Here is a 17,499-nt window from a genome sequence, read left to right on the forward strand (position 1 = left end):
CTTTTCGTGGCCCCACCCCCTTCTGTCACTTCCGCTAGCTGTAGCCCCGTCTTTTCTTAAAGAGGCCGCAGATTTGGGACCCTAGGGAACGGTGTCTGGCAAGGTTTCTCACTGCTGGGATACTATGGTCCAGACTTACAAAACCAGCCTGATTCAGGCTTTGCCTCCACCTCAGTTCAGGCGTTGCTTCCCGGCAGGACGTCCTCTCAGACCCAGGGCACTGTTTGGCTCCTTCGCAATAGCTCCATCCTACAGGGTTCTAATTATTGTCCGTAAATACAAGAGCCTTGATGGCAAGAGGCTTGGCTTGTCCCTCCGTACCCACAAGGAGGTGCGGTACAACCTGGGCTCTGGCTCCACTCCATTGTTGGGCCAGACATTTGCTTTGGCTATAGATCCCCCTCCCTCAGTCCCTCAATCCCTCTCTCCCTTTCTGTTCTCACTCCCTATTTCTGTCCTTATAAACACCTGCCCAAATTCCAACCTCAAATACACAGCCCTCATTTTTACTCCCGCCCCCTCATCCCCAACACATCAAACCCCGGCTGACTCACCCCTCCTAGTTTCCTAATTAACAACAAAAACAACTCTTTTTTTGGTAAACTTTCCTTTCCGGTATCTCCTCTCCCTGGGCACCTCTCCTCCAGTTCTGTTGCTAAATCTAGGGTGTCAGGGAAGAGGTCCAGCCTGTGGGTATGATTAGGCCAAATTCATATGGGGTACTGAGAACCCTGTGCCAGGCAGGCTGCATGGGGAGGAAAAGGTGTTGGACAGGACATTCCCAAAGGTGCCAGACGGGGTGTATTTACCCTTTCCTCTTCCCCCCACTTCACCCATCCCCAATTTCAAGTTCCCAGAAGGATCTACGAGGACATTTGTTGTCCCTGAGTGAATGTGTACATTTGGAAGTCCCAAGAAAAGGGTCCATCATAAAAAAAGCCATTCAAAATCTCGAACAGCAGAAGCAAGGGAGACAGGCCACCTCAGGAGCCTGAAATTCATGCACACTATCCTGTGATAAGGTTGGTGAACAATGCAGGTGCAGAGGAAGGGTCTGTAACCCAGGCCGACACCCAGGCATGACAGACAGCAGTCATCTAAGGCAGGCCTAGCCAAAGCCAGAACCCTCTGACAGACCTGGACTGGACTGGTAGGGGGTCCATGAGACAGAGCATTGAGGGACTTGAATGAGTGATGGGTGCGAGGCCACTGCTTTCAGACACAGCCCAAATAAGAGTCACACCAGACAAATATGCATCCACCATACACCTCTATTTCATTTGAATCAGAAGTCTAGGCTTCAGCCTGGGAGTCAGAAGTGAGGGGCCCCAGATGGAGACGACACAGAGTAGGCTTCCCTGTGGGTTAAAGAAGCCCACAGAGTCTGGAGGGTTTGGTCAGCTGTTTCCATGTAGAGCTATATAAGGAAATACAGGCTCTGCTCCCTCTCATCACAGCCCCCAGCACCTGAACCCACCGGCATCAGAGCCAGCAGGGGTATAGACACACCTTCATATGCTCTTACATATTTTCCTCCCTTTTCCCTTTCCATTCCCCAACAGAAGCTGTCATGGCAGCCCTGGCGAGAAAAGAGCTCCTCTCTGTAGACCAGCTGTAGCAGCGGCCACCAGGCGGCCAGAAGTGATGGGAGTCAAGTCCCAGGAAGAAGAGGCACAGGCTTCCGGCACCATGGCAACAGGCTTGCACAAAATTACCTGCACACAGAATGCCTCCCTCCCTCCCCACTCCCACCATACTGGAATGGAGCAACTTATGAGGATTCCCAAATGAACACGGGAAGCTGGGTTTGCAAAGCCTGGTGAGTATAATGCATCCGGATGGGGGAATCGCCAAGAGGCAGAATATTCCAGGAACAACAGTCCCTTTGGTGGCCACGCCTATCCTGTGCAGGGCCCTCCACCCTCTGCCCAACAGGCCACTGTCAAGGACTGAGCCACACCTGGTGGGGGCTCAGATCCTGAGCTCCGAGAAGAAGCCTGGAAGTGGGCCTGGACAAGTAGACAATCAGGGCTCCTCTTGATGGCCGAGACCATGGTCGTGAAGGCTGTAGTTGATGTCTTCCCACAGGTCTTCGAGACGGGCCTGCAGCTTGCTCAGGGCCTTGCCACTGTCCGCTTGGAGAAACTCTGGGGCGAAGGCACTGTGACCTGGAGGGGGCGGCGCCAGCTGCAGCTGGACCTCCTCGGTCTCCCGGTCAATGGCACGAGTGAAGTCGGCGATCTGCAGGAAGGTGTCGTGGCGGAAGGCCTGGAGTCGCTGACGCACCTCCTGGGACAGCACCTGGGGGTCCCGGCTGGTCCCTTCAACCGCGCCATCAGCGCGGGCGCCGGCAAAGGCGCTGAGCTCTTCCCGCAGCTGGTCCAGGTTCTGCTGGATGCGCGCGTGCAGCGCCTTGGCCTTGAGCGTGAGTTTGCGCGAGAGCGTCTGCACGCAGCGGCTGAGGCGCGCGGGACTGGCGACGGCGTGCGGGGCCACGCTGCGGTGCAGGTCCTGCACGTGGCGCCCGATGCCGCTCACTAGGCGCTGGGCGTAGGGGTGGAAGAGCGCCTGGACGCGGCCCGTGTGGTGCGCCACGAGGTTCTGCAGCTCCCGCAGCAGGCCCCGCGCCTCGTCCACGCCGCCCAGCAGCTGGGCCTTGGTGCCCTCTCCGACCACGCGCAACTGTTCCTGCAGCTCCTGTACGCGCAGCGCCACCTGCTCCATCAGCTCCGCGGTGTAGGGCTTCAGCTGCCGCCGCAAGCCCTCCAGGTTCCAGCCCACTTGCTCGTGCGCCTCTGCCATGTAGGGCTCCAGGCGCGCCCTCACCTGCACCAGCTCCTCCTGCAGCTGCCGCCGCATGTCCGCCGGGTCCTGGGGGAGCGCAGGAGGCTCCCTCGCCTGCCCACTGAGAGGGCCCAGCTTTTCCAGGAACTTGTCTATATTGCTGAGGTCTTGCTCAAGGCTGTCTTTCAGGCTCCTGGGGAAGGGGACAGACACGCAAGTCGTCAGACTTCTAGCCCCATCATCGCTTTTGCTGCGGACACATCACTCACTGATCATCTGCGGAAACCGAGGATGCAGGGCGGTGGCTCTAGTCCTACCTGCGGGCCAACCACACAACCCCTCGCACGGAAGTACGAACACACACGGCACGTGCACATCCAGACCAAAACTGCGCCCGGAAACACAGAGGCACCCGGACTCTCGCGTATTCCTTTCATTCTGGGAACACGGGGGCGGGGGGGGGGGGGGCTATTTGCAGCTCCCGGCTCCCACCCCTCAGCGGACAGGGGCAGCAGCCATCAGTGAGAGCAAGGCGGACGTGGGGGTGCTGCTGCTGGCAGAGGGGGCTGCACAACCCAGGAAGTCTAGACGGGATAAAACTAGCACAATTCGGTTCCTCTGTGCCAGTGAGGACTAAGGAGGTTGAGGACTCAGAGGCAGCACACCACAGCTCAGCTGTCTCCTCCCTGCACCCACACCCCTTGTCCTACTAGCCACTCACGTGGGTTCCCATGCCAGCTTCTGCCGCTGGACCTGCTCGGCCTTGCCTTTGTCCCCGCTGCTCTGGCTGAAGTAGTCCCAGAAGCCTTTCTGTGTCTGGGCACTTGCAAGCGCTGTGGACAGGGATGTGGTAGTTAGGGGCTGTGTTTCCTTCCCCAGGGTGGATGGGGGACCATCAGTCCAGCCTCCACCCACCGCTCCGCGTCGAAGTCGGGCCGAGACCCACCTGGGAGCAGAGCCAAAGCCCAGGTCAGAAGTGCAGTCATGCTGGCCATTATCTACTCAGAAGGAGGGTGAAAGGAGGCCTGGTTAGGGTGAAGAAGCCAAGGAAGGGACATCTCCCAGATTTGCACCAGGGGACCCTGCTCCAGGGGCAACCTGCCCCATCTGTTAACCCTTCCCTGGGGTGTGTGGAGCACAAGGCTGTTGGGGCTGATGAGGGCTGATCTAGGTGAGCATGGCTGGGAGAGGAAAGGGGGGTTCGGGGAGGAGGACTTCTTTATCACCTGGGCCACACAGCATGCAGTGTGGAGCTCTAACTGCTTTGTAAAGCCCCACCCCCACCCCCCAAGCCCCCAGGAGCAGCCCCTTCAGCCACTTCTGCCACCGCCCACCCCCTTGCTCACCCACCTTCCTGCCTTCCACCGTATGGTACACCTTATGGAGTACCCCACAGGGAAGAAGCAATCCTGCCAGAGTGCTCCGAGAGGATGCCCTTGGTCCTTACTTTCTGCCCCCAGCTCTCTGCTGAGACCCCTGCAGTCCCCTCCCTTGGGACTCTGACCCACATCCCTCCACCCAGCCTCTGCTCACCTGCTCGGTTCTGGGCACAGAGAGCAGACATTCAGCTTTATACTCCAGGGGCCTGGGCCTCTGGCAACAGTTGCCCTGAGTAAATACCACGTGGAGGTTCAAAGAAGGATGACCTCAGCTGCCTCCCAGCACTCACCTCCTGCCCTTCCCTGGCACCCAGAGGGTTAATGAGTGCCCTAATTTCAGGGGGGCTCTCCAGCAGAAGAGTGAGGAGTAAGGCCGAACTCCTCACCCAGTTCCCCCCAAGCCTTCAACCGTCCCACTGACCAGCCAGCTGGCCCACCAACAGAGAAGAGCCTCTCTGCTAAGGGCCCTGCTCTTACTCAACTGCCCGAGGCCCTGTGCCCCAGCTAGACAGGGACGACATCCAGGGGCCCGGCAGAACCTGAGCAGCTCTGGCCGGCTCCATCACTGGCTACTCAAGCAGCCTGGCGAGAGCCAGATTTATAGAGTTAAGGACACTCCCATCCTCCATGAAACAATCCTGGAATTGCTGGGAAGTCAGATGTGACAGGGGGAAGATGAGATGGTTAGAGGCCCCTGGGTCCAAAGAATTAGAGCAAGAGGAGGATTCTTCCCACAGGAATACTCCACCCACAGGGCTTCGGAGGAGGGGAAGCCAGAGAGCCCAGACCTTTGTCTGACGTCACTCCCACTCCATAGACTTAGCCACACATTCCTGAACTCCTGATTTTTTGATCCTAAATGTACCTTGAATCGGCCCCCTCTCCTCCATTTCTACTACCAGTCACATCACAGCCCCTCTTGCCTCTCACCTCGATCACATCCATAGCCTCAGACAAGTCTCTCTGCCAAAGTCCTGCCTACTCAGTGTATTCTCTGCTGTGGCTCATCCCAACCCACTCTCGTCTCATCTCCTACCACACAACACCCTTGGCATTCTCCAAGCACACGGTCTCTTTCAGGACCCTCAGCCTTCATACATGCTGTTCCCTCAGTTTGAAATTTCCTATCCCTTGGTGAACTTATGTTCTCTCTCTCTCTCTCTCTCTCTCTCTTTTTTTCCAGACTTAGTTTGTATGAGTTAGTATTAGTTAGAATTACAATCTCACTTTTGGGTATACACCCAAAAGAGTTGAAAGCAGGAATTAGAGCAGATGTCTGTATGCCCATGTTCATAGCAGCGTTATTCACAACAGTCAAAAGGTGGAAACAGCCCCAACTGTCCATTGGCAGATCAGTGGATATGCAAAACGTGGTATAGATACACAATGGAGCATTATGTAGCCTTAAAAGGGAAGGAAATTCTGATATATGTTATAACATGGATGAATCTTGATGACATTACGCTAAGTGTAATAAACGAGACACAAAAGGACAAATCTTGTATGCATCCACTTAAATGGAGTACTTAAAATAGGCAGAGGCCGAAAGTAGATTAGAGGTGACCAGGGGCTGGGAGAGGGAGGACAAAGAGATAAATCGTTTAATGGCATAGAGCTTCTGTTTGGGAAGATGTCAAAGTTACTGGTGGTCGTTGCACAACAATGTGAATGTACTTAATACCATTGAATAGTTGTGCACTTAAAAATGATAACTTTCAGGGTGGCTGGGTGGCTCAGTCGGTTAAGCATCCGACTCTTGCTTTTGGCTCAGTTCATGAGCTCATGGCCATGGGATGGAGTCCTGTGTAGGGTTCTGTGCTGAGCGTGGAGCCTGCTTAGGATTCTCTCTCCCTCTCTCTTCCCTTCCCCATTCTCAAAAATAAATAAACATTTTTTTAATGATGATTTTCATGTTATGCATATCTTCCCATATGTTTTTTGAAAAGGCATTTTTCGTACTCTGTTGGTTTTCGGAGAGGCTATGATATAAAACATAGCTGCACTATAGTTTCTGTTTGCAAGTTAGTATCATCACCACCCCTTCCAAGGTCTTGTCCGTAATGCAGAAGAGACACCTGGAACCATATTTCCCAGAATCCCCTTTCTCCCATAGGCCTAGGTTAGAGTCGGTGTGAGAGGCAAGAGAAGAGACTATTACTCTTCACTGGTAGTTGCAGGAAGATGCATAGGCAGACAGACGGGTTTTAAAACAGCTTCGGGATGACCTTGTTAAGAAGCACACCCATTGGTTTCACAGACTAAGACAATTAGGTGAGCTTCTCATTTGTAGCTACTAACAGGTGAACTTTTTTGAGCGTCTCTCCTTCAAGCACAAGCTGAGACGGTCACTCCTCCAGCACTTCCAACAGCTTTATCAACCTTTAATTCTCTGTATGAAAGCCTTTCATGCTTGAAATACATAGAGTCGCTTCTGTTTTTTCTGACAATCTACATTAATACAATAGGTGGATACAAGACACACTCGGTGCTTCCCTATTTGCTACCATCATATGGTTTCAGTTTCTGTAACATTTGGGTTGGTTGGCGGTCTTTGCACATGTGTATGTGTTACATGCTTTGTGGGTGGAACCATTTGAAATAATGGTAGACAGCAAACATCTCCTAAGAATAAAGACAATTCTTTTTTTTTTTTTAAAGAAGTTATCCTTATTTAAAAAATTTTTTAATGTTTATTTATTTTTGAGAGAGAGTGACAGAACGCGAGCAGAGGAGGGCAGAGAGAGAGGGAGACACAGAATCCAAAGCAGGTTCCAGGCTCTGAGCTGTCAGCACCGAGCCCAACGTGGGGCTCGAACTCATGAACCACCGCGAGATCATGACCTGAGCCAAAGTCAGAGGCTTAACTGACTGAACCACCCAGGCACCCCAAGAATAAAGACAATTTTACATAAATACTATTATCACACCATGACAATTAACATAATTCTTTAGTGTCACCTAACATATACTGAATATTCAAATTTTCCCAATTCTCCCAAAATGCCATTTGTATCTATTTTTTCCTTTTTTATTTTTCTTTTTAAATTCAGGATCCAGAACATCATATCAGATTGTCATGCCCCTATGGTCTTTTTTCATTTAGAACAGTACTCCCTAACCCTTGACATTCACTTCTTTCAAAGAGTCCAGGGGAGATGTCTTATTAAATGTTCTGGATTTGACTGACTGTTTCCTTATCATTACATTCAGGTTAAACATTTTTTGTTTTGCATCTTTGGATGTGAAAACAAATTTCCTACAAGCCCTTTATTACAGAAGAAATCAGCTACTACATGTAGATGGGATATAATCTTTTTTAAAAATTACGGTTTTTGCCGTCCTCAGATAATTGATTCAAGCAAGGATCATCAATGACTGGTGAAACCATAAGGCGAAAAATTATTGGGCAAAGGGATGCTCACATGCCTTCAAAGTATCACCCCACAGATGGATGACTCACCAATTACTAAGATGTGCTTTTACAATGAAGAAATCTGGTGGATCATTTTAACCAAGTGATCAAACTTAGCGTCACCAAATAGCAGGAAAACCTAACGTTTTGTACCCCCAGATGTGGTGAAATGAGAAGGGCCCAGCTATGAAATACTTTAAACCAGATAATTTCCACATGAACTTGGTTGCATTTCCTTTTTCTTCATGTTTCTTTGTTGCTTAGTATCTGATGTTCTCGGCTGAATTTTTAGAAGAGAATTACCCATTTGGGTTTTTTTTTTTAATCCAGGAATTGCCAACATAACCTGGATATCAAGTAAAAATAATTTCAAAATGTGTATTTGTAAAGATTAAAAGGTACCTTATTCTTTAATGTTCTGTATTAGCAGTTTTGCTATGAACACATGAAATACACAAGTATATGGATTTCAAATAAAATCTCAACATGCACCAAATGAGAAGATTTCTTAGGCAGTCTTCCTCATGTGACCTGCCATTTAAAGGGACATTAGTGACTCCTTACTCTAAATACAGAATTTCCAGACTTATGGGGTTACCTCTTAATAAACGCATCCCAAACTGAAAATGGTTGTGGTAAGTCAAACTTGCTGCGAACTGTCCTCCTTCAGTCTTGTCTTCCAATAACTCAGGTGTAAACTGAGATGAAGCAGTTGTTACTCAGTGTGACCGCAGTTCCCAGGTTCCGTCTCAGAACACACCAGGGACGGGGTAAAACAGAGTAAGCATTTATGATGGATCCATTTTATGTGGCTATAGTCCTCTCACCAGGCCTAAATGGAAGTCTGTTTAAAAAACAATAGCAAATATATGCCTCACATGCACTAAAAAAAAAAAAAAACCCAAAAGGTATTTAACATGGCATTGAAATAGCCAAGCATGTTTAGTAGTGACCTGTGCAATCTTTTTTTTCTTTGTCTTGAAAGATGTATTTGCATTATTTGTCAAAAAGAAAAGTAATTAAATAGGCCATCTAGAAGTGGAAAAATATAGTCATTAAAATGAAAAGAAAATCATGTGTCTACAGTTGGAGAAAGAATTAGTACACTAGAAGGTTGACGTGAGAAAAATCACCCGGAAAGAACCATAAAGAGAAGGAAAATATGAAATGGAAGGTAAGAGACATGGAAGGCAGAATGAGAAGGTCCAATACATGCCTACCAGGATTTCTACAATGACAATAGAGAGACTTTGGTAGAGGCAATATTCCAAAAAAGACAGCTGAGAAATTTTCAAAATTGAAGAAAGATATGACCTGAATTCTCAGCTGCAGGAAGCATCCTTGAGTCTTTAGTAGGATAAATGAAAACAAAATCCAGACCAAAGCACATTGTCATGAGTGTGAAGAACATCAAAGACCAAGTAGCTTAAAATCAAGCAAAGAGAAAGGACTACAAATGAAAATGGCCAAACCAACAGCTGATCTGTCAGTAATATATCTTCAAAAAAACCAAAGGTAAATTAATGGCCAACCAAGAATTATACTCAAGTGAACTATTATTATTTAAATGTAACAAGTTAACTTCCGAGAAGAGCCTAGAGCATTGATCACTCACAAATCCTCACTAAAAACGAAAGAAAACTCAGAGAGCAGTGGGGGTACAAATAGACACAGAGGAAGGAATGAAATTACTAAATGTTTAGGTAAATTGAAAATGTGTTCGTGATTTTAAATGACTTTCTATAAATGTGTGTTATCTATTTAAACATACATACACTTAAAATTACTTCTTTGCAACTAAAATTTGGTCCAGTATTGGCAACTTCATATAGTCCAACCTAACATAAAATACCTTTAAATGTAGTTTAGTCTTATTCCCTGCTGTGTTTCCGGTGCTTAGAACATCGCTTGTCACATGGCAGGGGGCCTCAATAAATATGTATTGCTGAAGGGATTACTTTGGAGGAAGTGATATAAACGAGGATCTCAAATATCAGACCAAAGAAGCCTAGAAAATCGGAAAGCAGAGATCAAAGTTAAAGCATTCTACAGTCTTTGCATTATTCAGCAAGAAGATAGGGACATTGATTATCTTTTAGACTTTGTTAGGTCAAGCAGGAATATTAAAATTTTAAGGATAACCCATTAAAAGAATACAAAGGATGTACAGCTTTCAAACTAGTATATGGGAATGAGACTAAAGAACATCAGATTGACTTTTAGGAAACGATGGTGGATTGATTGCATGCATTAGCCTGCAGTCTTTTCTTGAAATCCCAATAAAGCCGCATTATAGGGCACTTTAAAAAATGCATAAATTCACAAAGAGAATAGGAGACAGGATATTTTGGAAGTTGGAAAGCTTCCATGTGCTCAAATGGGCATCTTTTTAGATACACCTAAAAAGATGAGTTTTACAGCAGCGTTGGAGAAACCCAAGAAACCCCCTGATTTGTACCACTGAATGCCCCGAAAGTTCAAACATAAGAGGTGATAGGTCTTTCTAGAAACATGGGTGACAATGGAGCTAAAGATATGGCAAGTGGCTGCAAGTCTGTCTGAAAAGCAGATGTCCTCCCCAACTTCACTCAGCTGGATTACTGACCTTCCCCCAAAGCAGCAGGAAACCAGATGTTTATTCCCAAAGAGGGTAAGAGGGGTCTCTGGCCTGGAGAAAACAAGGTATTATTGGGACCAGCATTCTTATACCCCCAAAAAAGAGGATTTAAGTAAAACTTTATATACTAAATTATGAAATGCCTCCCTTTCACATCACATTTGGCCAAAATGTTGGTCAGTTAGACCTTACCCTCCAGGAAGGAGACTAGAACATTCTCCTGAGAAATATGACTACACCAAGAAAATAGGCAAAAAGAAACACTTTGGGGGGGTTCTTTGTGGTCAAGATGGTCCATCCTAATGTGACTCATGGATGCAAGGGCTCATATCACCTTCATTTTTTTTCTTCTATTTTACTATGAAAATTTTCAACCATACAGAAGAGTTGAAAGTACAGTGACCATCCTTAAACTCACCAGGTAGGTGAGTTTATTAATTGCATATTAATAATATAGTAATTAATATTTTTCTATGTTTGCTTTCTCTCTATATATATATGTATTTCATATGTATGCTTGATTTCTGCTTCCTAGCCTGCTTCCGTATATTCCAAATTTACACAACTGGGTAAGAATCTGGGATGGGGCGCCTGGGTGGCGCAGTCGGTTGAGCGTCCGACTTCAGCCAGGTCACGATCTCGCGGTCCGTGAGTTCGAGCCCCGCGTCGGGCTCTGGGCTGATGGCTCGGAGCCTGGAGCCTGCTTCCGATTCTGTGTCTCCCTCTCTCTCTGCCCCTCCCCCGTTCATGCTCTGTCTCTCTCTGTCCCAAAAATAAATAAACGTTGAAAAAAAAAAAAATTAAAAAAAAAAAAAAAAAAAAAAAAAGAATCTGGGGATAAATTACTGAAAAGTATAGAAAATCAAATAAACCACAACAAAGGACAATTACTAACTGCAAGTAGAAAAAAAGTACTGGAAAAATTACCATTATAAACCACATATGAATAGCATATACATAATCATGATAATATAAATACTGGCTATGATATTGTAGTTTGAATAAGACCTATGATATAATAGAGGCAACTGGGTTGATCAGTGGGTTAAGTATCTGACTCTTTTTTTTTTCTTTTCTTTTTTTTTTTTTCCAACGTTTTTTTATTTATTTTTGGGACAGAGAGAGACAGAGCATGAACGGGGGAGGGGCAGAGAGAGAGGGAGACACAGAATCGGAAACAGGCTCCAGGCTCCGAGCCATCAGCCCAGAGCCCGACGCGGGGCTCGAACTCCGGGACCGCGAGATCGTGACCTGGCTGAAGTCGGACGTTTAACCGACTGCGCCACCCAGGCGCCCCAAGTATCTGACTCTTGATCTCAGCTCAGGTCTTGATCTCAGGGTCGTGAGTTTAAGTCCTGCCCAGTGTGGAACCTACTTAAAAAAAAAAAAAAAAAAAAAAAAAAAAAAAAGGGGCGCCTGGGTGGCGCAGTCGGTTAAGCGTCCGACTTCAGCCAGGTCACGATCTCGCAGTCCGGGAGTTCGAGCCCCACGTCAGGCTCTGGGCTGATGGCTCGGAGCCTAGAGCCTGTTTCCGATTCTGTGTCTCCCTCTCTCTCTGCCCCTCCCCCGTTCATGCTCTGTCTCTCTCTGTCCCAAAAATAAATAAACGTTGAAAAAAAAAATTAAAAAAAAAAAAAAGACTTATGATATAATAAATTGGAAGGCAGGGGACAGGAAGTGGTGTGTGTGTGTGTGTGTGTGTGTTGTTTGTAAGGTGTGTATATGTGAAAGAGAACCCCATTTTCTTTGGCCATAGTGGACAATCATAAGCCTAAAGATAAGATACACCTAAAACTGGAAAATCAGAGAGTAATAACATAGAATTTGCTAAGATCCAAAAGAGGTTTTTGCAGAGTGGAAAACGGGGATGAGCTTCAGGATTTTTTACTTTTTTATCCCAACTTGGAGAATTGTTTGATTCTTTAAACTGTATAGTTTGATAAAATAAAAACTAAATTTAAAAGTGCATACAATTATTTTTTAAAGGAACATAACAAAACCAGTAGAAGTGCGAGCAAAAGATAAAAGGTGCAAAAAAAAAAAAACCCATGGTAAATAGAAGATACAAAATAATATGATAGAAACAAATCAGTAATCACAATAGAAGGGGATAGATTAAACCAGTCCATAGAGTATCAGCTCTGGAACTACGTTGTGTGGGTAACAATGCTGATATGGATTAGCTCTGTGACCTTAGGCAAATTACTTAACTTCTCTGTGCTTCAGTTTCCTTATTAGCAAACTGGGAATGATTATAGTACTTCCCACATAGGTTCTGTGAGAAATAAGCACTTTAATATATTAACAAATGAAATAAAAATACTGAGAGCAAAGCTTGGCACATAGTAAGTGCTGCATAAGAGTTTACTCTTGTTATTGGTAACAATTAGATTTATAAAAATTAGATGTTAAAAAATTCCAGTCATTTACTACGTAAAGGGGCATAATGAAACTGTAACATCAAAGAAAAACTAAAAATATGGCAGAGGAGAGGGACTTTAAAAAGACATACGAGACAATGGGGCACCTGGGTTGCTCAGTCAGTTGAGCATCCTGCTTTGGCTTAGGTTATGATCTCGCAGTTCGTGGGTTCAAGCCCCGCGTCGGGTTCTGTGCCTGGAGCCTGCTTCAGATTCTGTCTCCCTCTGTCTCTGCCCCTCCCCGCTCATGCTCTGTCTCTGTTGCTCAACAATAAATAAATGTTAAAAAAAAAATTTTTTTAAAGACATACCAGACAAAAATAATGAAAAGAATGAATATATAACAATATAATATCAGAACATGTAAGCTTGGGGGCAAAGAGGATTAACAGAAAGAAAAAATTTATCAAGGATAAAACATTTACCAGGACCATAAAACTTAACATCATACCCTCATAAACCAAAACACTGCCGAGGCTCAAAGAGAACTCAACACATTTGCTGAGAGATTTTAGTACCATTTTCTCAAAATGGATAGAAATGGATAGAAAAATAAGAAATGTGAAAAACAGGCAACAAACTTGATGTGGAAAGAACCCTGTACCTCAGGAAATACAGAATCCTTACCATAACTGCATACACACTAGGCCTCAAGGGAAATCCAAGTATTGTTTTTAATAGGAAAATAATAGTAATATAATAAATAATAATAATAATGTAATAATACATAATAAATTTAAAAATTTTTTTAAAAAGGAAAGAAAAACAACCTAAATGTCCATCAGTAGACGGATGGATAAATTCTGGTATATTCACAGAATGGAGTACTATATTCGCTGGTAACAATGAATACATTATATAGAGAGAGACAGGGATATATCCCCAAAACAATGTAAAGTGAAAGAAAGCTAATTGCAAGACGATACAAACAATTTTATATTGTTTACATAAATTCTTATGGCATGTGAAACAGCACTGCTCATGATTTGTACATACATACTTATGTATGAAAGAATAAAACCGTGGATGGAAGGGAGACTCACCAGCCTCAGGCCCATGAGAGCTCTGAGGGAACGGAAATGGATGCGGGGAGGAACAACAGGGACTTTTGCTCTATCTGCACATTTTGTTTCTTAAAAAAAAAAAAATTCTAAAGACAAAAACATTAGTGTTTGTCAAATCTTGGTAAAGAGGGCGTGGGCATTAGTCATACTATCCTGTGTACTTTTATGAGTGCTTGAAATAGTTCATTAGGAGATTTTAAAGAGAAGCAAGAAGTCCTCCGCGTCAAATGGCTGGAGAGAGAAAGGAAGGTAAAGGCTGAGTGAGGCGTATCCCTGGGTTTTGTACATGAGAGGCTCCCGTGAGCCCCGCAGAAGCAGAGGCGGTGGGCCGGTGGAGGCAGAAGCGCCAGGCCATGGAGACCTGAGCAGAAAGGAAGAAAGGAAGGGACCTGAGCATCCCTGGGGTAGCTGCTTTGGGGAAGGGGACAGAGACTTGAGCAGGAACTCACAGAAGGCTGACCAGACCCTAGCCACGGGCCCACTGAGAGCTGGAGGCCTTGACTTCACAATGGTATAAATTGGAGCAGGATTTTCTCTAACGGGGCTCCACAAAGTGAAGCTGGAAAAGCAGAAGCCGGTTTGATTCTGGATGAGGTTTTGCTGGAGGAATGAAAGAGAAAGACAGGGGATCTCAGGGAATCTCAGCAAGAGACTTGAAGCACTGGGCAGGGTGGAGGGTGAGGCCAGAGCCCAGGAAGGGGGTGAGGGAGGCAGCGAGAAAACAGAGGGCTGGTAATGTGCCTGGCAAGGGGTATGCTGGAGAGAAACGTGCTAGAGGCAGAGCAGTTCAAGTGTTTGGTCACCTGAAATGAGATGGAGGAAAAGGATGCCAAAATTGAGGTCAAGGAGCTGAGAGGGGAGCATTTGGCTGCATTTTCCACATGGATTTGATATCCCTTGCACGAAGGCAAGCTCCCAGGAGAAGAGATAGATGCTCAACTAGGAGCCAAGCACACAGTCTCCATGCATGTGGAAATCAGCACTAAGCGCAAGTAGGGAGTGTAGCCAGATAGAACCAGCCTCAAAGATTTAGGGGTCTGGAAACAGCAGCCAGGCCTAAAGAACACAAAGGAAGGCTACAGGGAAACCAGGTGTCCTGAGCAAAGACCGGCTTCCAGCAAAGGCCAAGAAGTGGAGGCTGAAGACAAAGGGGTTTGTTCCAGAGGGTGAAGAAAGGAAGAAGCAATATGCATGGCAGGGGTAAAGGCTTGGAGGCAGGAAGCCATGCCATCATAGCATGGTGGGGGGGGGGGGGGCGGGGAATGAGGGAGGGCTCAGTCTGGCCAGCACTCAGCAGTGGAACAGCCTGGGAAGAAAGCCTATGAAACACCTGCAAGTGTCCCTGCCCTCTGAGCCCAATAGGATTTGAAAAACTTGATCACAGTGACCCCTCTATTGAGCGCCTGCCATGTGCCCAACATTTACCTTTACTACCTGTAACGCTCCAAAGTAGGTATTGTTATCCTCATTTTACTTACAGAGAAACTGAGGCTCAGAAAGATTCGGTCACTTGCTCAGGGTCTTGCCCTGCACCAATCCCAGGTCTGTCTGACTTTGGAGTCCATGCTCAATGCACCACCTCACGCTCAGGATGAGAGAACCCTGCTCCTGGGACTGGAACCACAACAGCCTCTACACTCCTTGCTGGGAGAAGCCAGGAACCCACTGTGCTCAGTAGAAAGCCAGATCCTGCCCCTTCATCCCAAGGGGTTTACAATTTGGGACAAAGAGGGCTGTTGAAACACGGGGAAGCCAGGGTCCGTATGTAAGCTGATGTAGACACAGGAACAGCGGCTCAGGGCCAGCCAGGGGAAGGACAGCCAAGCCCAGGGACACCTGTCAAGTTACCACAGGGAGTGGAGTCCACCTCTCCCTCCTTATCCTATCCCATACTTAACATGCCCCCCTCTGTTCTCCTCTCCTGCCTGTCCTCGCAGAGATAGAACCAGCTCTAGCTATGGCCAGAACAACAAGTCCTTATGGCTTTAGCCTTGTCACTGTGACCTGTTTACCCTCCACAGTCCATGATCTATCATGTCTGAGAGATTTCCACCTGCTGGTGATGCAACAGCTTGGTGGGGCCAGTGACGTGAACTCTAATACCACGAAATGTACTGGGCACATTCTGAGTCAACAAAGTGCTGGTGTGCCAACAGAGATAAGGGTTTTCATTGTTTATTTGTTTGGGTTTTGTTTACACGTACCCTTTTCCATCTCCAAAGATCTGAGGCTACTGGCAGTCAAAATTGAGATGATGATGATGATGATGATGATGGTGGTGACAGGACCAGTGAAAATAAAAATAATAACACAAAACCATAATCTGATAAGACACAAGATCTAAAAGACAATCACAGAGGCAATTAGGTATGAGAAAGTTGTAATTGTTGACTTCATATTGGTTTGGGTTTTCTGGAAGCCCATGAAGCGAGAAATTCAATCAGTTACATTATTGTCATACTCAGAAGAAGGAAGCGCACCAGACTCAAACAGAAAATAAAGCTTTTCCAAACACAAAATAGCTAACTAAATATCCCCGTGGGACTTTATATACAGGGACCTTAGAATTGTAGCAAAAAGTCCCTGGTCATTGGCAATTTTGCATAAGATCAAGGTGAGGTTGCCCAAGTATCTAAGCTTCTGGTGGCCTGACAAGATCTATGGCTGGAACCAAGAGCGCCTTGGCATGTTGAAGTGGGAAGTCCTGTCTATTCAAATATTAACATTAATAGTTTTTTATTTTGTTAATATGTAAAAGACTAGTAAATGTAGAAAAGTATAAAATACAGAGAAGCACAATTATATATAATCACCCATAACTCCACCATCGGCTCTTGTATATTCTTCCATATTTTTTTTATCTAGGCATATATTTACATTCATTTTTGACAATTCACTTTTATAGTATCAAGCTGTTCAGTAACCTGACTTACCTTTTCAAGAGCATATCTTACTTATACATCCATGTCAATACATGTTCACTCACAATATGATTTTCAGTGGAGGTGAATACGGACATACCAATAATTTAACAATCCCCTCTTCTACATTGTTTTGTTTTTTGATTTTTAAAACAGCACTGCAATGGACATCTTTATAGCTAAATGCATGCATTCCATGGTGATTGCCTTAACATAATTTTTAAATAGGAGAACATTTTCTGAACAGATACATTCCTATTCGCAAACCCTTTGCAACAATTCTGAAGACCTCCCAGGTAGGTTGGAACCAGTGGCTTAGACCTCAGAGGCATAGATGCACCACAAAGCTCTCAATGATCTTCCATCTATGCTACTTTTGTGGACTTTCAGATAAACATGGACAAATGAACGCATGTATCTAATTTCACTTTTTTCTGAAACCTCCCTCAAACTATGGTAAAGAGATTTTTTTTTAAGAAAAGACTTAGACCCATAGGACCAGGAAGGATAGACGAAAAGGTGCCAGCAGGATAGTAAAGGTAGAAAATAGGCAGACCCTTTGCAATTGATTCAGCAGTCCTGAGAGAGCGGATTGTAAGTTGGCAGTGGGGAAAGGTGAGTTCCCACCTTTTTTTTATCGCACTGAATTAACAAAAGGCTTAAGGAATTAGAGTAGATCTGCAGCTAGCCTACGTTGCACCTGTGTGTGAATTAGAACTAACCTCCTCATTCTCAAGACACACTACTGCCATCTGCCAGAAACTTGTCATAATCAATACACAATTCAATAATGTCCATAGCGTGAGAAAGGTGTCCTCAGAATTGGGCAGTGCACAGCTTGTACAGACATACATAACAGCCCTGAACACAAGGCACCAGTTACCACTAGAGGTGAATGAAGA

General features: G+C 45.6%; 1 protein-coding gene across 1 annotated transcript; it reads right to left on the minus strand.

Annotated features, from left to right (window-relative positions):
* Nucleotides 1–2,025: 2,025 nt before the first annotated feature.
* APOA5 (apolipoprotein A5) lies at nucleotides 2,026–3,779 on the minus strand. The gene is made up of 3 exons (XM_047823498.1): nucleotides 3,731–3,779; nucleotides 3,506–3,617; nucleotides 2,026–2,977 (listed from the first exon to the last, which is right to left on the minus strand). The coding sequence occupies exons 1-3, from the start codon at nucleotides 3,777–3,779 to the stop codon at nucleotides 2,026–2,028; spliced, it is 1,113 nt and encodes a 370-aa protein (XP_047679454.1).
* Nucleotides 3,780–17,499: the final 13,720 nt, after the last annotated feature.

Source organism: Prionailurus viverrinus, chromosome D1, assembly GCF_022837055.1.
Source record: "Prionailurus viverrinus isolate Anna chromosome D1, UM_Priviv_1.0, whole genome shotgun sequence".
Classification (NCBI taxonomy): domain Eukaryota; kingdom Metazoa; phylum Chordata; class Mammalia; order Carnivora; family Felidae; genus Prionailurus; species Prionailurus viverrinus.

Coding starts and splice junctions, on each gene's coding strand:
- APOA5 (XM_047823498.1), bottom strand. CDS start 3,779: ATGGCCAGCATGACTGCACTTCTGACCTGGGCTTTGGCTCTGCTCCCA. Junction 3,618..3,730: donor GGCTTTGGCTCTGCTCCCAG/GTGGGTCTCGGC, acceptor CCCTGTCCACAG/CGCTTGCAAGTGCCCAGACA. Junction 2,978..3,505: donor AAGCTGGCATGGGAACCCAC/GTGAGTGGCTAG, acceptor CCCCTTCCCCAG/GAGCCTGAAAGACAGCCTTG.